Source organism: Pteropus medius, unplaced genomic scaffold (assembly GCF_902729225.1).
Source record: "Pteropus medius unplaced genomic scaffold, Ma_sr-lr_union100, whole genome shotgun sequence".
NCBI lineage: Eukaryota > Metazoa > Chordata > Mammalia > Chiroptera > Pteropodidae > Pteropus > Pteropus medius.
The window spans coordinates 2,097,369-2,114,980 of NW_024347791.1; the positions used below are offsets into that span (position 1 = coordinate 2,097,369).

The 17,612-nt window shown below is 37.3% G+C and overlaps 1 protein-coding gene across 16 annotated transcripts in view; it reads left to right on the top strand.

Moving 5' to 3' along the window:
* Window positions 1-17,612, top strand: part of RBFOX2 (RNA binding fox-1 homolog 2) — a 237,587-nt gene that overhangs the window by 64,251 nt on the left and 155,724 nt on the right. For all 16 annotated transcript variants that reach the window (XM_039877800.1, XM_039877794.1, XM_039877815.1 and 13 more), the window contains exon 2: window positions 12,991-13,041. In XM_039877800.1, coding sequence (XP_039733734.1) covers window positions 12,991-13,041 — 51 coding nt within the window. The remainder of the gene's footprint in view (window positions 1-12,990; window positions 13,042-17,612) is intronic.

Here is a 17,612-nt window from a genome sequence, read left to right on the forward strand (position 1 = left end):
ATGAGGAGAAAAAGGGAATGACCAGATGAGGCCAGATTTAGGGTGTTTGGAGCTTCATCTTATGAGCAGTGGAGGGTCATTAGCAGGGGAGTGATATGAGTGGTATTGTGTGAAATTAATCTGGCCCTGGTAAGAAAATTATGAACAGGTGGATGGAAGCTGCTGGACCAGCTAAGAAACTATTATTACAGTAATATAGGCCTGACTCAGGTGACTCAGGCTTGCATTAAGGTAATGAAAGACATGTATCCTGAGAAATATTTACAAGAACATAAATATAATAATACTCATACTACCTAACATTTATTGTGTACTTATGATATTCTGAATACTGTGTCAAGGGCTTAATATTATCTCATTTAACCTTCATAGCATCCTTGAGGAGATAACACTTGTTTCTGTGTTTTTGATGTTTAAATAAAAATAACACATGTTCGTTATTGAAAAATTAGAAAATACACATAAGCAAAAGAAAAAAAATGTTTATCACTCATAAACCCAAAGTCAACACCAAGACATATAATCAGTAAACATTTTGAGATAGGTACATCCTTCTAGACTTAAAAGAAACAATAAAGGTGTATATATATGTGCTCTTTATGCCTGAATACGAGGAAACTCTGCATATAAGGCTTTATGCTGTTTTTCCATTGAAAGGACGGGCCAACCTAAATGTATAAACTTTTAGGGATGTTGATGAAATAGGCAGATGTCATTAAAATATCGATTTTACTTATATGTGCATATTCAAAATTATATACAAAATTTTATAATTTAGAAATATTTTCTATGGTTTTAGAAGAACATTTATATATACTGTACTGCATCAGAACCCTTTGAGTCTTCTTTTCCAGGATATATATTGAGATACAGCAATTTCAAACTACAAGTACCTGTTTATTCATTCAGGTAACATCAGGAAGATTGGTTTTCTTCATTTATACCATAGTGTATATTGCATTGTTTTAAAATTTTTTTTTATTGAGATGAAATTCACATAACATAAAATTAACATTTTTAAAGTGAAAAATTTGGTGGTATATAGTACATTCACGGTGTTGTGTAGCCACTTTCTAATTCCAGACATTTTCATCACCCGCCCCCCAAAAACCCCATCCATATCTGTTAAGTGATCACCCACCATTTCCCCTTCCCTCCAGTCCCTGACAACTGCCAATCTGCTTTCTGTCTCTGTGAATTTATCTCTTCTGAGTATTTCACATAAGTGGAATCATACAATATATGATCTTTTGTGTCTGGCTTCTTTCACTTAGCATAATGTTTTCAAGGTTTACCCATGTCGTAGCATATACCAGTACGTTGTTCTTTTTTACAGCTGAATAATATTCCTTGGTATGTATATACCACAATTGTTTATCCGTTCATTCATTGATGGACATTTGTGTTGTTTCCATCGCTGTTGTGCATAGTGCTATGAACATGTGTGTACAAATATTCGAGTACCTGTTTTCAGTCCTTTTGGGAATATACCTAGGTGTGGAATTACTGGGCCATATGGTAGCTCTGTATTTAACTTTTTGAGGAGCCGCCAAACTGTTTTCTGTAGCAGGTGCACCATTTTTTATTCCCACAAACAATGTACAAGGGTTTGTCAATTTATTTTTAATGAGGAACACAGTAAGATAGGGAAAGTAAAAAGAAAATAATGTGTGGCCTTTGAGTTTATTAGAGTTTTGTATCTCAGATTTTGCCTGATGGACTTATTAAATATTTAGCATCACTTCAGCACTAAGAATGAAATTTAGCTCAGGGAAATGTATCTGATCTATTTTAAGTGGTGAACAGACTAAGAAATGAAGATCAGAAAAGTGAAAGAAGGGAAATTTAAATAGACTGGCAGATTCCTTGAGGGCAAAGGCCCTATTAACCTTTGTGTCCTCCGCATTTGATAACATGTTTGGCATGTCATAGGTTGTGTTGGGGGTCCCCAAGACTACCCTAGATTCAGTGATTCACCAGGATTTACAGAACTCAGCGTATAGGCAAACTCATGGCTATGATTTATAACAATAAAAGGATAGAAAGTCAAATCAGAAGGGGAAAAAACGCTTGGAGTGAAGAAATCAGGCTCACGCCTCAGGAGTTCCCTGCTAGTGGAGTCACACAGGATGTGCTTACTTCCTTCAGCAGCGAGTTGTAACAATGTTGTGTACCAGGCAAGTCCATTAGAGACTTAGTGCCGAGAGTTTTCTTTTTTAGGGATGGGTAGAAAGGTGGTTCACAGAGCCACCCTCTGCCTGGCACATACCAGAATTCCAGAGGGAGAGCACATGTTCAGCATGAGCCATATCGTTGCACAGTTTAGGCACAGTGAGCCATTCTTATCAGGTCTGGGAATAGAACCATCCTGAAATCTAAGTTCCCAGACACCAGCCAAGGCCATCCTTGAAAGCTGCCCTTTCTAAGGATAGCAGTCAGGCTTGCTGTGTTCATTTGTTCCTTGTACATAGATGTTCTTTAAAAAGTGTTGCTAGGTTCTGTGAAGAAAAATAAATGCCATAGCAGATAACTAGCAGGGACTTTAGTGTCAGACACACCTGGTTCATATTATTGTAGGCAAATTGCTTATTTTTTTGAGCCTCAGTTTTATTATTATACAGAGTTATATCACAGAGTTTTAGTGAGAATACAAAGTGATAATGTATAGCTAATACTAAGCATAATGTCTGTCCTGGTAATCGGGGGTCCCCAACCCTCAGGCCGTGGACCAGTACCGGTCTGTGGCCTATCAGGAACTGGACCGCACAGCTGGAGGTGAGCAGTGAACAGTGGGCAAGGAGCAAAGCTTCATCTGTATTTGTAGCCGCTCCCCAGCGCTAACATCACCACCTCGGCTCCACCTCAGATCGTCAGGCATTAGATTCTCATAGAAGCACCCGTCCCTGGTGCCAAAAAGGGGACCGCTGCTGTAAATAGTAAGTGGCTATTTCAGCTCACCCATATCAGTCTGGGTTCAGTCAGGAGAGAGAGACTATAAGTAATCTGGACCCAGAATGAAATATAAAGAGTTATTTACTACAACAGAATATTAAAGTAATAAGGGATTGGTTTGTAAGAAGAGAACTCTAAGGAATAGCAGAAGTAATATAGCAGATATAATGTAATTTAATAATGTGATTGGTATACTGATATGAAATATAATTAATATATAATTATGTTATATGTTAACCCAGGGCTGAGATAAAGCACCCAGAGAAAAGCTGTCTTCCTCTTCCCCAACCCCTTGCAACAGGGGGCGAGATCTACAACTTGTTGAAAAGGCATGGTTGTGGCTCTCTGAGTGGCAGAGAAGTAGGTCTGTGATACCAGACCTGCAGAACTGGTTGGAAATCTGCCTTTTAAAGTTGCCAAAAATCTGTCCTCTAGGGCAGGGGTCCTCAGTCCCTGGGCTGTGGACCAGTACTGGTCTGTGGCCTGTTAAGAACTGGGCCGCACGGCAAGAGGTGAGTGGTGAGCAGTGGACGAGGAGAGAAGCTTCACCTGTATCTGCAGCCGCTTCCCAGCACTAGCGTCACTGCCTCACATCATCAGGCATTGGATTCTCATAGGAGCACCAATCTCTGGTGCCAGAAATGTTGGGGACGGCTGCTCTAGGGTACTGGAGAAAGCTGTTCACAGGGAGCTGTCTTACCAGAGGCACTCACTCTGCTGTAGAACAGCCAAAGACAGTTACTGGGGGAAGGTCCTGGCTTCTGGGTACTGCTGGCTGATGTGCACTGCGAGCGCTGCTGAGAAAGCACACTGGGACCAGGAAGGGAACCGGACCCTTGTCTCCTTAAATGTCTCCCTTGTGCCCTCTACCGACGAAGCTTGACATCATGCTAAACATCAAACACCAAATGTTTAAAGGGCCCAGATCATCTTCACAGAGCAGGCCGAATAGGTGAATTTGGAAGTGAATCAATTAATCGATAACCAGCTTATGGGTAGAATGGATATCTAATTCCAGATGCTCAGAAACCAGGAAGATGACAAATAGAGATCTAAGAAACTTCAAATATAAGTTAAACATGCAAAAAAAAAAAAAATCAAGTTGGATCCTTACCTTACACTATATACAAAAGTCAACTCAGAAAGGACCAAGGACCTAAACGTAAAAGCTAAAACAATAAAACTCTTAGAAAAAAACATAGGGGTAAAATATAGCTTTGAGTTTGGCAGTAGATTCTTGAATATGACACCAAAAGCACAGATAACAAAAGAAAATTGATAAATTGAACTAAACGAACGTTGAAAACTTTTGTATGTCAAAGGACACTATCAACAGTAAAAAGATAGCCCATGGATGGGAGAACATATTTACAAATCATATCTGATAAGGGGTTAACATTCAAAATCTAAAAAGTTTTACAACTCAACAAAATCACAGCCTCACACAGGCCAGTGAGCATAGGATTTGAATAAACATTTCTCCAAAGAAGATATACAAATGGCCAGTACACACATGCAATGATGCTAAGTTAGCATTAATTATCGGGGAAGTACACATCAAGATTACAATGAGAAAACACTTCACACCCATTAGAATAAGTGGCAAAAAACAAAATAAGAGGTGTTGATGAGACTTTGGAGATATTGGAACTCCTGTGCATTGCTGGTGGGAATGTAAAATGTGCATTTACTATGTACTATGGATGTAATTTGGAGATATTGGAACTCCTGTGCATTGCTGGTGGGAATGTAAAATGTGCATTTGCTATGGAAAAGGGCATATCTGTGATTCCTCAGATATTAAACATAAGTTATCAGTAATCCAGCATTTCTACTTCTGGGTATATACCCTAAAGAGTCGAAAGCAGGGACTCCAGCAGATGTTTGTACACCCATGTTCATAGCAGCATTACTCAAAATAGTTAAAAGTGGAAGCAACTGAAGTGTCTATGAACAGATGAATAGATAAACAAAATGTGGTATAAACATACAACGGAATATTTATTATTCAGCCTAAGAAGAAGAAATTCTGACTCATGCTAAATGCGGATGAACCATGAAGACATTATGGTAAGTGAAATAAGCCAGACAAAATAGGAAAAATAGCATTTGATTCCCCTTATGTGAGGTACCTAGCATAGTCACATTCAGAGGCAGAAAGTAGATTGACGATTGCCAGGTGGTGTGGGGTAAGAGGGGTGTTGGGGAGTTCCAGTTGGAGAAAATTCTGGAGATGAATGATGGTGATGGTTACACAACAGTGTGAATGTACTTAAAAAAATGGTTGAAAATGGTAACTTGTTATTTATATGTAATCATATTATCTTTTTAAAAGGAAACTGTTAGAGAATATTTATAGTATGTTCTCAAATCTTAATACTGGAAGGAAGAGGTTGAAGAAGAATTTTATTTATGTACTTCTTGGTTATTTGGAAATGTGTTACTTTGTGGGAATGAGTCCAGTAGTAGATTGGTTCAATTTCTCTCTCAAGTCATTTGCAATTTATAGACATAGAGATGAGGAGGGAATTCTTCTGGAATTTCTCCTGTATGTTAAATACTGTGCCAGGTAAACTTTGCCCACGTTATCTCATTTAATCATCACAACTTTATGACCCAAAGAGTTTATATTACACAGTTGAGGAAATTGAGGCTCAGAGTGATTAAATAATTTGACCAGAGTCACATAGTTAGAAAGTGACACAGCTACTATTTGAATCTACATCTCTTTGACTCTCAAAGTCTATGCTTTCTCTAGTGCATTATAAAAGGAGTTAGTTACATCTGCAATTAGCTTACATGATCTGAGAGGCAAGAGTTCTAAGTTCTAGGTCCTCTTTTATGTCCGCTTCGTTGACTATGGACAGGGCACATCTCTAGGTCTCAGTTTCCTCACCTATAAAGAAAAGAGATTTGATCGATTATCTCTTAGAAAGCTGTGACTATTATTGAAAAGAGAAAATTTTAGTGTGTTCCAAAGGTGGGCTTTGAAGACCCAATAAATTCTTGGTCAGGTGTTAACTAGGGCATTTTTAACTTAAAAAAAAAAAAAAGAGATAGGTTTTTGGGATGGAGTAGTGAGTGTCACAAAGAACTATCATCAGTTATCTTGATGAGAAGGTGGCATAAGTTATGTTTTATTTTATTGGAGCATGAAAGCTTAGTTTACCAGTTACCAATTGGGTTTTATGTTGGGACCATGTTGTTAGATACTTCCAGGTATATGTCCCTCATATACATTTATCTTATCTTTGAGTACCTCGGATCCTGTATGGTTTGGAAGCAGAATGATGCCCTGTGATTCCTTAGCAATCTTTCTTCCTGAGCCATAGGTACTTGTTGCTGGGATTGATTTTTGCATGTAAAACCATATGGAATTTAGGCACATTTTCACTTCCTGTAGTGTTCTCGTCCATGTTCCAATTCAAAAATATTTGAAAATATTTGAAAAACAGTAACTTTGGCTGCAATACAAGGCAGTGAAATATCCTGGAAAACTTGATCTGCGCTCCCCCCGCCCCCCGCCCCAACCCCAGCCAGTGTGGTCTAAATCCATCTTTCTTTCCATTGTTAAATGTGTATAAGGTAATGTGAAATTCATTTTCAGCTGGGAGTAAGTCACTGAAAAATCTGGCCTTGTACCACTGCCCAGTTTGGGTTATAGAGGACAGCTTCACTTCTTACTTTCTTCTGCTTCCTTTTACTCTCCTCTCCCAAAAGTACGTGGTGGCAAGAATTTATTTTGTTCCATTCTTAGTATTTTTCTTCCTTTCCCATTTTGTGAAATGAGTTGGTTTCGTTAGACAAAAGAAAGACAACAGGGTGGGTTTAAACAAATTGTTTTTAAAATTCCTCGATGTAACGTAATCGTGCACTTCCAGTTTCCTTCACCCTGCTCCTAGTGATGGAAGCCAGTAGAAAATAACTCTCGTAACAGAAGCAGGACTTTCTGATTGAAACAGTACTTTTGTTTTCCCTCCCAGGTGCAGTATTCTGAGTGATTTTAATTTGGAATGGACAAATATATTGGCTAATAATTTAGAAATAATACTGATGATTTTCATAATGTGTTTAGAAAAGTGGCTTTAGAAGTTTACATGTGCATCAGTCCGTCACAGTATTGGAGATCTTTTCCTCCGATCAGAGGTTAGAGGTTATTATCCACCCCCATGCCCCCACACACTCTTTAAAAAGATTTCCTGGAGTCCTGTAGTTCTTTTTGTTATGGTATCAGTCATGTTATCTTGTAATTATTATGACTCTGAGCTCTCAAAGGGCAAGGATCTCAGCACAATGCTTGTCATAAAGCAATTAATAAAGAAGGATTCTTCTGCTTAAATGAATTTTTCAAACGGGTGCATAAGGGAGCTTCTAAGCAGTCAGTGGAGAATACAAAAGTCAGGTGATTTTTTTTTTTCCACATGTCTCAGTGTCCACCGTACATGCATGATCCACCACGCTTGTCCTATTGGACAGTTACTTAAGGATCCTTCTGTTACTCTTTCTCACGTTCACTAACCAGAAGCTTCTAAACTAGTTTAATTACTATCCTCGGTTGTCAGTAAAGATTCTTGCGGATGGCATTTTGTTTCTTATGTATTTATTTTATTTTTGAGCAGCCTCTATGCCTAGCAGTCAGTTTCTCTTTCAGTCTTACTGGGCCAATAGCTCTGACAGATATGTAGCTGCTAAAGGCTTTCCTCTTTAGAGTTTAACACATGTGATTTCTGTCCCATCTGTTCCATTAGCTTGCCTTGTGATTCCATCTCTGCTTTAAATGTCAGTTTTAATTTTTACACTGATTGAAAACTCAGATCTGCACATTTTTTGATAATCATAATCATCCCTATCTGGACCAGGGGAATGTTTTCTTTACTAGTCATAAAGTAACGGAAGTACTGGATATAGAGTTATTTGTCCTTGAACAAATCACTTAATCTTCCTGAAATTCAGTTTTGTCACCTGTAAAATGAGGGTTATAAAACCTATTTTCTGTGTTGTGAAGACTAAATAAGATTACGTGAAGATGTTTTTTGGTAAGTTATAAAACATGAAAACACTGGTAATAGTGACTTTGACTCTTTTTACCACTCTTAAGAAATACATGAATTTTACACAATGTAAAATTCAAACAATTCAGATAAAGTATGCCCTCTTGACCTTCCACAAATCTTGTTCTTCTCCTTAGAAGTAACCAGTGTTAGAAGTTTTTGTTTCTCTTTCCAGGTTTTCTCTATGCATTTATTTACTTTTTTATATGCATGTAGAAATGCCTCTTTTTAAAATTGTGATAAAAAATAGCACATTGACTATTCTGTTACCATTTAATATAACTTGAGTTAGTTCATAGAGATTTTATCTTTCTAAAAACTTACACAAGGATGTTAAAATAATATAATAGTTGATAATACTATTATTAATGGAGACTCGAGGTTCTTTCTGGTTTTTCACTATTACACACCACTGCATTTAGAATCTTTGCACATGCTTCTTTGATCATATGTGCAAGTGATTCTCTAGGTACAGAGAGCAAAGATGTGCAATTACAAGAAAGTATGTGAATTTAATATTTTAATAATTATTGTCAAGTTGCTTTCCAAAAGGGTGATCCCAATATACTTACATTCCTACTATTAGATGTGAAGATATCTATTTACTCTTCCTGCCAATTTGTGATATTTTCATTTTCGCTAATCTCACAAGTGAAAAATGATATCTCAAATCTTAAAATAATGTTCATAGGCAGCGTGGTTTGTGAGTGCCAAAAGAACTGGAAATAATTTATATATTAACAGGAAAATAGGACAGATAAATAAATTGTGACATATTCATAAACTAGAATACTAAACAGTCAAAATTAGTGAAATTTATAGTATTGAGCAAAAAAAAGAAGGAAATCGCTAAAGAATGCATACAGTAAGATTCATTTCTGTAAACTTCAAAAACGTGCAAAGTTAATGCATTTTGAAGGGAGACACACACACACACACACACACACGCGCGCGCGCGCGCATGATAAAGTTAGAAAGGAAAGCAAGCCTTTGTCATTAAGTGTAGGCCACTTTCAGAGAGGCAGGAGTTTCTGAGGGCTAGAGAGTTCCAAAGAGCTTATCTGAGACGGGATGGAGAGAGCGCTGCTTTGCTAAGGCAGGTGGGTTCATTTACTCTGATACAGCTCTGTGCAGCCTGTTACATCTGTCTTTGCTGTTAAAGTTTTTGACAATACCGGCTTGTAGGAATGTGATTTTTTTTTCTCATAAAATTTTCTGCATCATTGAATGCAAGAATATGGTTTATACATGGATATTCTCTAGGAGTGATGAATCTCTGGTAATTTTGCTTTTGGATGTTTTTGTTTACTTTCTTAATCATAAAATTCCTTTCTCAGAGTAATGTGGAATGGTTGTTAGAGAAGAGAACTTGCTCAATGGAAAGAACAGAGACTTTGGGGTCCAGCAGACCTGGTTGAAAGTTCGACTTTCCCACTTAGTATCTATTTTTATTATCTCCTCTTTGCAGCTTTTTCTTTCTCCTTCCATGCATCCTGAAACTATACCTGATTACTTGCTCAGTATGTAGTGTTATCATCATTGTTATAATCCGTGGTGAATGGCGTTGAGACAAGTTTGTAGAATCCAGAACAAACACAGCGCTTGAAGAAGGAGCGCTTTACTTTGGTTATGTCTAAGCTTTATAAATCTCTCCTGTAAAAATTAGTGTGAAAATACCCAACGTTGCCTGTCATTATTATTTTTATATAATAGATTTACTGACATATAATTCACAGAACGTAAATCTTACCCTTTCTAAGTATTTGTAGTGGTTTTTAGTGTTTGGGCGGTTTTTTATTATATAATCATAGATTGTGCATCCATCATCACTATCTAATTTCAGAATATTTTCATTACCAAAAATAAGCCCAGTACCTTTAGCAGTCACTCTCCATTACTCCTTAGTTCCCAGAACTACTAATTTATTTTCTTTCCCTGTGGATTTGCCCATTTTGGATATTTCATATAAATGGAATCATACAGTTTGTAGCCTTTTGTCTCTGGCTTTTTTCACTTAATGTGATGTTTTCAGGATTCATCCATAATATATCAGTATTTCATTCCTTTTAAAAATTACCAAATAATACTCAATTACAGATACACCACACTTTGTTTATCTGTTCATTGATTGATGGACATTTGGATTGTTTCTACTTTTTGGTTATTATCAATAAAGCTGCTGTGAACATTCGTGTACAAGGTTTTATATGGACATACGTTTTTAGTTTTCTTGGTTATACTTGGGTGTGGAATTGCTGGGTCACATGGTAACTCTCTGTTTTAACATTCTGAGGATCTGTCAAACCGTTTCCGAAGTGGCTGTACCGCTTTCCATTCCTATCAGTAACATGTAAGATTCCAATTTCTCCATATTCTTTCCAACACTTGTTATTGTTTGACTTTGATTATAGCCAGCCTAATAGGTGCAAATGTTATCTCACTGTGGTTTTGGTTTGCATTTCCCTAATGACTAATGATGTTGATAGTCTTTTCATGTGCTTATTCGCCATTCCTATATCTTTGGAGAACTTCCCGTTCAAGTCCTTTGCCCATTTAAAAATTTGGATTATTTGTCTTTTCGTTGTTGAGTTGTAAGAGTTCTTTATATATTCTGAATACGAGTCCCTTAGCAGACATGATTTGCAGATACTTTCTCCCATTCTGTGGGTTGTCTTTTCACTTGATGGTGTCTCCTCTCATCCCCTACCCCCGCTTTATCGAGTTATAATGGACATTATAACATTGTGCAGGTTTAAGGTGTATAATGTGTTGATTTGATACAGTTATATAGTGTAGAGTGTTTAGCACAGTAGCATTAGCTAACGTCTGAATCATGTCATAATTACCATTTCTTTTTTTTATGTGTGGTTAGAACATTTAAGATCTACTTTCTTAGCAACTTTCAAGTGTATAATACAATATTATTAACTGTAATCACTATATTGTACATCACATCCTTAGAACTGATGGTGTCCTTTGAAGAACAAAAGTTTTTAATTTTGATGAAGTCCAGTTTATCCATTTTTCTTTTGTCTCTTGTGTTTTTGGTGTCATACTGAAGAAACTATTACTTAATCAAAGGTCATCAAGATTTTCTCCTAAGTTTCTTCTAAGAGTTTTATGGTTTTAGATACATGATCTTTTTGAGTTAATTTTATATATGGTTTGAGATAAAGTTCCAACTTCATTCTTTTACATGTAGATGTCCAGTTGTCCCAGCACCATTTTTTGAAAAGGCTACTCTCCTTCATTTATTTATTTATTTATTTTTTGGGGGCGCCCTTTCAAAAATCAGTTCGTCATAAGGGTTTATTTTGAGACCCTCAGTTGTATTCCATTGGTCTGTATGTCTGTCCTTATGCCAGTATGACACTATCTTGATTACTGTAACTTTGTAGTAAACTTTGAAATCAGAAAGTATGAGTCCTTCAGTTTTGTTCTTTCTCAAGATTGTTTTGACACCTGCGCTTTTCCTTTTCTTTTTCTTTTTTAAAGCAGTTATCTTTGGTGTGCTTTCTTTGGAGAGATTTAATTTAAAAATGACCAAATAGAGACTTGGGAATAAAAAAGGAGAACGCAGATTGTCTGTGATTGAATCAGTGACCAAATGCCTGAATGATTTCTGGTTATTGAACTTTGTTTATTTACACATTCTTTTGGGTGTCTACCATGTGTTGGACACTGTACTAGATTGCAGGGAAACCATGATGAACAAGGCATGGGGTCTCTGCATGTGAGCCTAAGTTGAATCTTGGCTTTCCTGTTTTTGAAAGGAGTTGTGTGCTTTTGATTATCAAAGCTATGGTTATAATCAAAGCAGATGTACCATTAGGTGGAAAGTTTACTCTCTTATCATGCAAGAAAGTCCTGTCAATGAAAACTCCTCTTAACTTGTTATTCTGCTAGTAGGAATGAAAGTACAAATGGATCGAAGAAGAGGATGAATGTCTTTCAGGTAGCTGTGTTGAGCACTTTGAAAAAATTACAAAGGCACCATATGTTTTTATTTTCACCTTTGTCTGCACATGTATCTCCTCCCATTTAAAAGTTTCCTTGAAGGCAAAGGCCTTTGTTTTTCATCTTTCTTACTCTGTCAGTCATCTAACAGTACTTTGGAAATATTAGGTATTCAGTGTATGTTGACCGAATGATTGAATGGGTCAAGTAAGTCACAAATGAGTGCTCATGTTATGTGACTTTCTACTCAATTAGGGTTTGTATAGCTTTTATTAGCTATCATTTTTGCCCTCAAGGGTCTTTATTAATGATTAATGTGAAGATGAGACACTGAATATGATACACCTTTACAAAAATAAGATTAAGCCATAAGTAATATGAAAAGCAAATCGTACAAATAACCTAAATAAATTTTAACATATATTCATGTTAGGAGTTACTTTAGTCCACGAGATGTTATGGAGTGGTAGAGGAAGTCTGGAACAGAGGTAGAATTTCATCTAGGTTTAAAAGAACTGAAGGAAGGCCAATTGTAGAGGGGAAGGGCTAAAACTTCTCCAGGTCAAGAGGTACTTTTCAGTAGGGGTAGGACTGTCCCCTTCTACCCAGGGCACATCTGGAAATGTGTGGACATTTTGGTTTGTTCTAGTGTTCAGAAGTGCTACTGACTTTTAGTGGTTAGTGGCCAGGAAAGTTCCAGTCCTGCGGTGTGAGGTTAGGAAGTATTCTGCCCCAAATCCCAGTTTTTCCCTGTTTGAGATATACTGAGAAGGACAGAGAGTTAGTCGTAAAAGGAGGAAAATAGTGTTTATGAATAGTGTTTGTAAGCAAATACTGGTTTTAATGTTTGTTTTGTTTTTGTTGCCATTGTAGAGGCTGAACTAGGAAATGTGTATAGTTAGGTAGAGTGGAATATAGCTGCAGAACACCTTAGGACCTGGTGTAGGAGTTTATATTTGATCAATTTGGATGGTTTTGATGATTCTTAATGTTTTCTGTCATCTTATAGTTTTTCTTTTCTTTCTCTTAGAACGAGCCTCTGACCCCAGGTTATCATGGATTCCCAGCACGGGACAGCCAGGTTGGTATCTGCTATTTACAGCTCAGATGATATGTATGTGTTCATTTTATCTAAGGATGCTATGATAGAGAGCATTTTCTGAAATTATTTATTTTTTGAGAGTGATATGACTAGTTTCAGCAATGAATATACATTTAGAGATACAAATAAAATATATTTCTTAATCCTAAAAGTATTATAATCATGTTACTGAAATTTTGTGGCTATTATTGTGTGTGTGGGGGTGGTGGTGGTGGGGAATCACACAAGCACAGCCATAATTACTCTTGTTTTTTCTTCTCCAAGCTATATAATAATTTTTTTTTTAATGAGGTTTTCTTGATGCCTTATAATTCTAAATGCCGGACTTGTCTTATTCTCTGCTACTTAGCCCCAGCCTGCACAGATTTCTTGAGTCCTGCAATAATCTGCAACAAGAAAATTCCATTCTCCTCCCTGGGGGAACTCAGCCGTATGGTTTTAATCAGGGAAGGCTTGCTTGAGAGAGGGGAGTTTCTGCTGCCTTTCTTTGTTAGATAGGGAGGATGATCGGAAAAAGCTCAGGCCCCATTGTGGGTGAGAGCAGAACTGCTTCCTACGAGACAGCCTATGTATGCCTCAGATGAGTGTATGAAATGCCTTCCCTGTCTTTTGCTGTTTGAAGCTTTGAGCACACGAGGCTGCAGCAGAGAGCGTAGAAGAACAGGAAGGCGACCTCGGAGAGCTGGTGTGGCTTTAGACACCAAGCCTCTGAAATTTACCTCCTTGCTGTTCTGAGATACTGACATTCTTCAGGAGATTTGAAAGGGTAGCTTCTAGAAGTATCTTTGAATGCTTATAGAGTTATCAAAAAAAGCATGCCACCATTAATAGGCTTGTCCAAGGGATATGTATCATCAGAGTGCTAAACTATAGTTGATTCCCCTTTCCAGAAATTAATTTCATCAATGCCTCTGAAGCTGATTTTAAAACTAGGATGGCTCCATAACCAGTAGTCATCTTTTTGGGGGGCTTCTAGGTTTGAGAGCATTTGCCCATTTTTTTCTACTTTTGGTGCTGGGTTGGCATCAGAATGGCCTCAGGTAGAATATGTAGAAAAAGGGAGAGAAAAAGTGTTGTTCATCTCTCAGTGGGCTCATCACCGTTGGAATTTATTAAGATTATCTCCGTAGAAGTTTTTGGTGAAAGATATGGTCATTTACCCCAAGTCTAAAGAGAATATAGAGCTTTTTTCTTTTTTCTGGTTCGGGTTTGCCCTAGAGTTTCTGTAAGTTGTGAAATTTATGCTCTTTGATAGTAGTTCTGTATTCTCTCCATACTTGAGAAAAATACTGTTGCCTGGAGATCTAGCCTTCAAGATTCTGACTGACCGGGCTTAGCCATTCAGATATCTAAGAATCCCTAGAGGCGATTCCACTGTACAGCCAAGGTCTGTGGGCTGCTTTAAAGGAGTAATATTTTCTGCTTCATCCTGTGCTTTTCACCTGTGACCCTTAAAATGTTAAGGGATCACGGTCAGTCTCTTAATCTAGTCTTGCATACTAATGCAAATATTTAATTATTTCTAAAATGTTTATTTTGCATATAGGCTTATATATTAGATATAGAAAGGTAAAACTAATTGAAGTAAAGAATGGGAATAGACTTACTGAGTGTAGAAGAATCTGAAAAGGTACTGTATAATGCGGTGTTCTTCCCATGGGGGTTACAGATCTATAAGGAACCAAGCAAAAGGAATTAAGAGGAATTTGTTAAAGCACAGAAAGTAGCCCCTTTGCTTGGAACGACTTTTCCCAAACCCTTTCTTTCGCAGCAGGAACCTACTTCTGTAACCTGCTCATGCGTTACTCATACTGTCTCTGCTGTAGGCCTGTGCAGACCCTTTGCCATGGTTTAAAGCTGCTAATTTACTTTGAGGCACATTCTGATGGTGACAGGTTTATTTTAGTTTACTTTCTTGGGCTTTATTTTGTCCTCTGGCTGGATCTTTGAATTAGAGATCTTAGAGTAGCGCTAATAGGCAAATATTGAATAGCTGCTTGTTGTATTTGATGAATACAGAATCCAAATGCACGCTGCTAATTCATGCGCCTAACCTTGTGAACCCTCACTTTGTACTCTGAGCCTTGGGAGGCATTTATCAGTGTGAAACGCTGGTCACTGAGCTGCCTGCGCTGGGCAGAAACTGAACTTGTGATCTTTACATCTCCCCGGAGCGGTTCGGCTCAGCACATCCAGGAGCTGGGGAGTGGGGTGAAGGTGAATTTTAATTGCGTGTCATTATTTGCTTTTCTTATTCTATTGCTGTTCCTTTCTAAATGGGCAGGATTTTTATCAGCACTGCTGGTAATTTTAAAAGCTTTTTTGATTGTCGCAGAGCATTTTCATCAATATTTTCTCATCTTATCCTCATAACCATCTTTTGAAGTATATAAAGCAAATATTCCCTTAGGAGAGAAGGAAACTGAGGCACACAGAGATTAAAGTGATTTATCCAAAGTAACAATACAAGTTAGTAGCTGAATAAGAACTGAATTTTGTCTTCTATTTGTTGAGGGCCCTTTCCTCTGCACTGGGGCTTATTGACTCACCTAGGGAAAAACGTGGTAACGTACATGTGTGCCTGCTCACTCATAGTACTTTATTTACTATCTGGGGGCTTCATAGACCCTTTGAAGCTCAACTACAGATCTCTGCGTCCTGACCCCTGGTTAAAGATTATTACAACTAAGTTCCTAGCATGAAGTAGACCAGCATTTCACTGTTTTAGTGACCTTTTTCATCCTGTTCTGAGGCCACTGGCAACATATTTGAATTAAAAACCTGTGAAGGAAAGGAGAGGGAAAAAAAATACCCACCACTTTGCTTTTCTATGCAGGTCACCTCAGACTTCTTTCCCAGCCAGTTAACAGGCTTTATGGGATGGCAGTCCATTGCTTTTATGAAGCACTCCAAGCACTTCACTGTGCTTGCTAATGTGTTCTCTTTATGGAAGTGGAGGAGACAAACATTGTTTCAAATTTGCAGGGGTGAAAACAAGCTGTGAAAGGCTGAATGTTTTATCTAAGGCCATGTAGGATTTTAGGTTGATGATATAGTGTAGTGGTTGAGATTCCTAGCTGACTGTTTCTTTGTGACTTATGTGTATTTGCTTATGCTTATGTGAGATCCCAAATGTTGATTAAGGCTGGAATATTTTGTGGATTTGTAATATGTTTTAAATGAGAGAATATTTCTGCGCATTAGCTCCACAGTTTTTATATGTGAGCAGCAATTTGATTAGACTTAGTTCTGCATAGCAAGCTTACTGTTTTTGCTAACATTGTTTGTGGTGACTTTCAGGGGGCTTCTGGAAAGTAGAGTGGGAATCCTAAGGCCGGCCCCTTACCACCTCTTGGTGCCACAATTTTATGTCTAATATAATTAGGGGACCTTATAATTTATCATTCAAGATGGGGCATTTTTGAGGGTGAAGGGGATGCTAATGTTGAAACAGTTCTAGGCAAACCTGGGTGAATGGAATGTATGGTCACTCTAGCTATAATTAAATACAGTGAATGAATGCCTTCTAAACTGATGTGATCACGATTTAGGATTATGGCATACTGTCTAATAACACTCTGTGGGAATGAAACGGTGCCATTCACATTTGAGATGAGAGTTGATAGCACAGACTCTTAATTGGGTTCAAGTGTTGAGTCAGCTATTGAGCTGGGAATATTAGTAGATTATAATAACTAATATTTGTAAAGTACAGTTTATTTTGTGTGCTTCCATGTATATTCAGTTTTGATCTTCACACTAGCTCTGCCAGGTGATTAGACTTTATTATTCCTATTTTCTAGAAAAGGAAACCAAAGCAGAGATTTAAAAATGAATTTCCCAATGTCACACAGATGGTAAATGTCAGAATTGGACTTGAACCTCAGATTTTCAGACTCCATGTGTTGTATTTCCCTTTTGTGTTCTTCTGTCAGTTTTCCCTCTTTGAATTGAGGATGTTCTTTTGCTAGTGTGACAAGATAAGATATTATGGAATCTTTGGAGAATATAGCAGCATGAACAGTCTTCATGACCTAGAGGTCCCTCAAATAACTTATTTCTGTCAAGTTTTCTATTTCATTTGTTAAAATAGCTTATCGTCCACAATTTATCTTTTTATATTTTAAATATAAAGAAAAAAATTAATGTCATGGTGTCAAACTCTTTATCTGATTTTTAAAATGCTAAGTTGGTAGCTCCTTAAAATATTTTCTTTTCGATTTTCTAAAATTTTGTCGAAAAGCTACACTGTGGACATGTTCACAGAAACAAAGTGAGAATATCAAAGGAGATGCTGAAGTTGACACAGTTCTCCATTTTATCCCTGGGATGGGCTTTATTTTAGTTCAGTTTTTTTAATAAATGAACTATAAGGGATTTTTGATATTTTGATTGGTAGCCACGGACAGTAGCAAATGCATTACATTCATACTTACTTGGTTTGGTAGCAAAAAAATGATAGCTACTTTTCTTCCTTTGAGGAGAGATGGAATGGAGGAAATAGTGAGGATGTTCAAGTTCTAGCTCAGTGCTTTCAAGCTTAAAAAAGA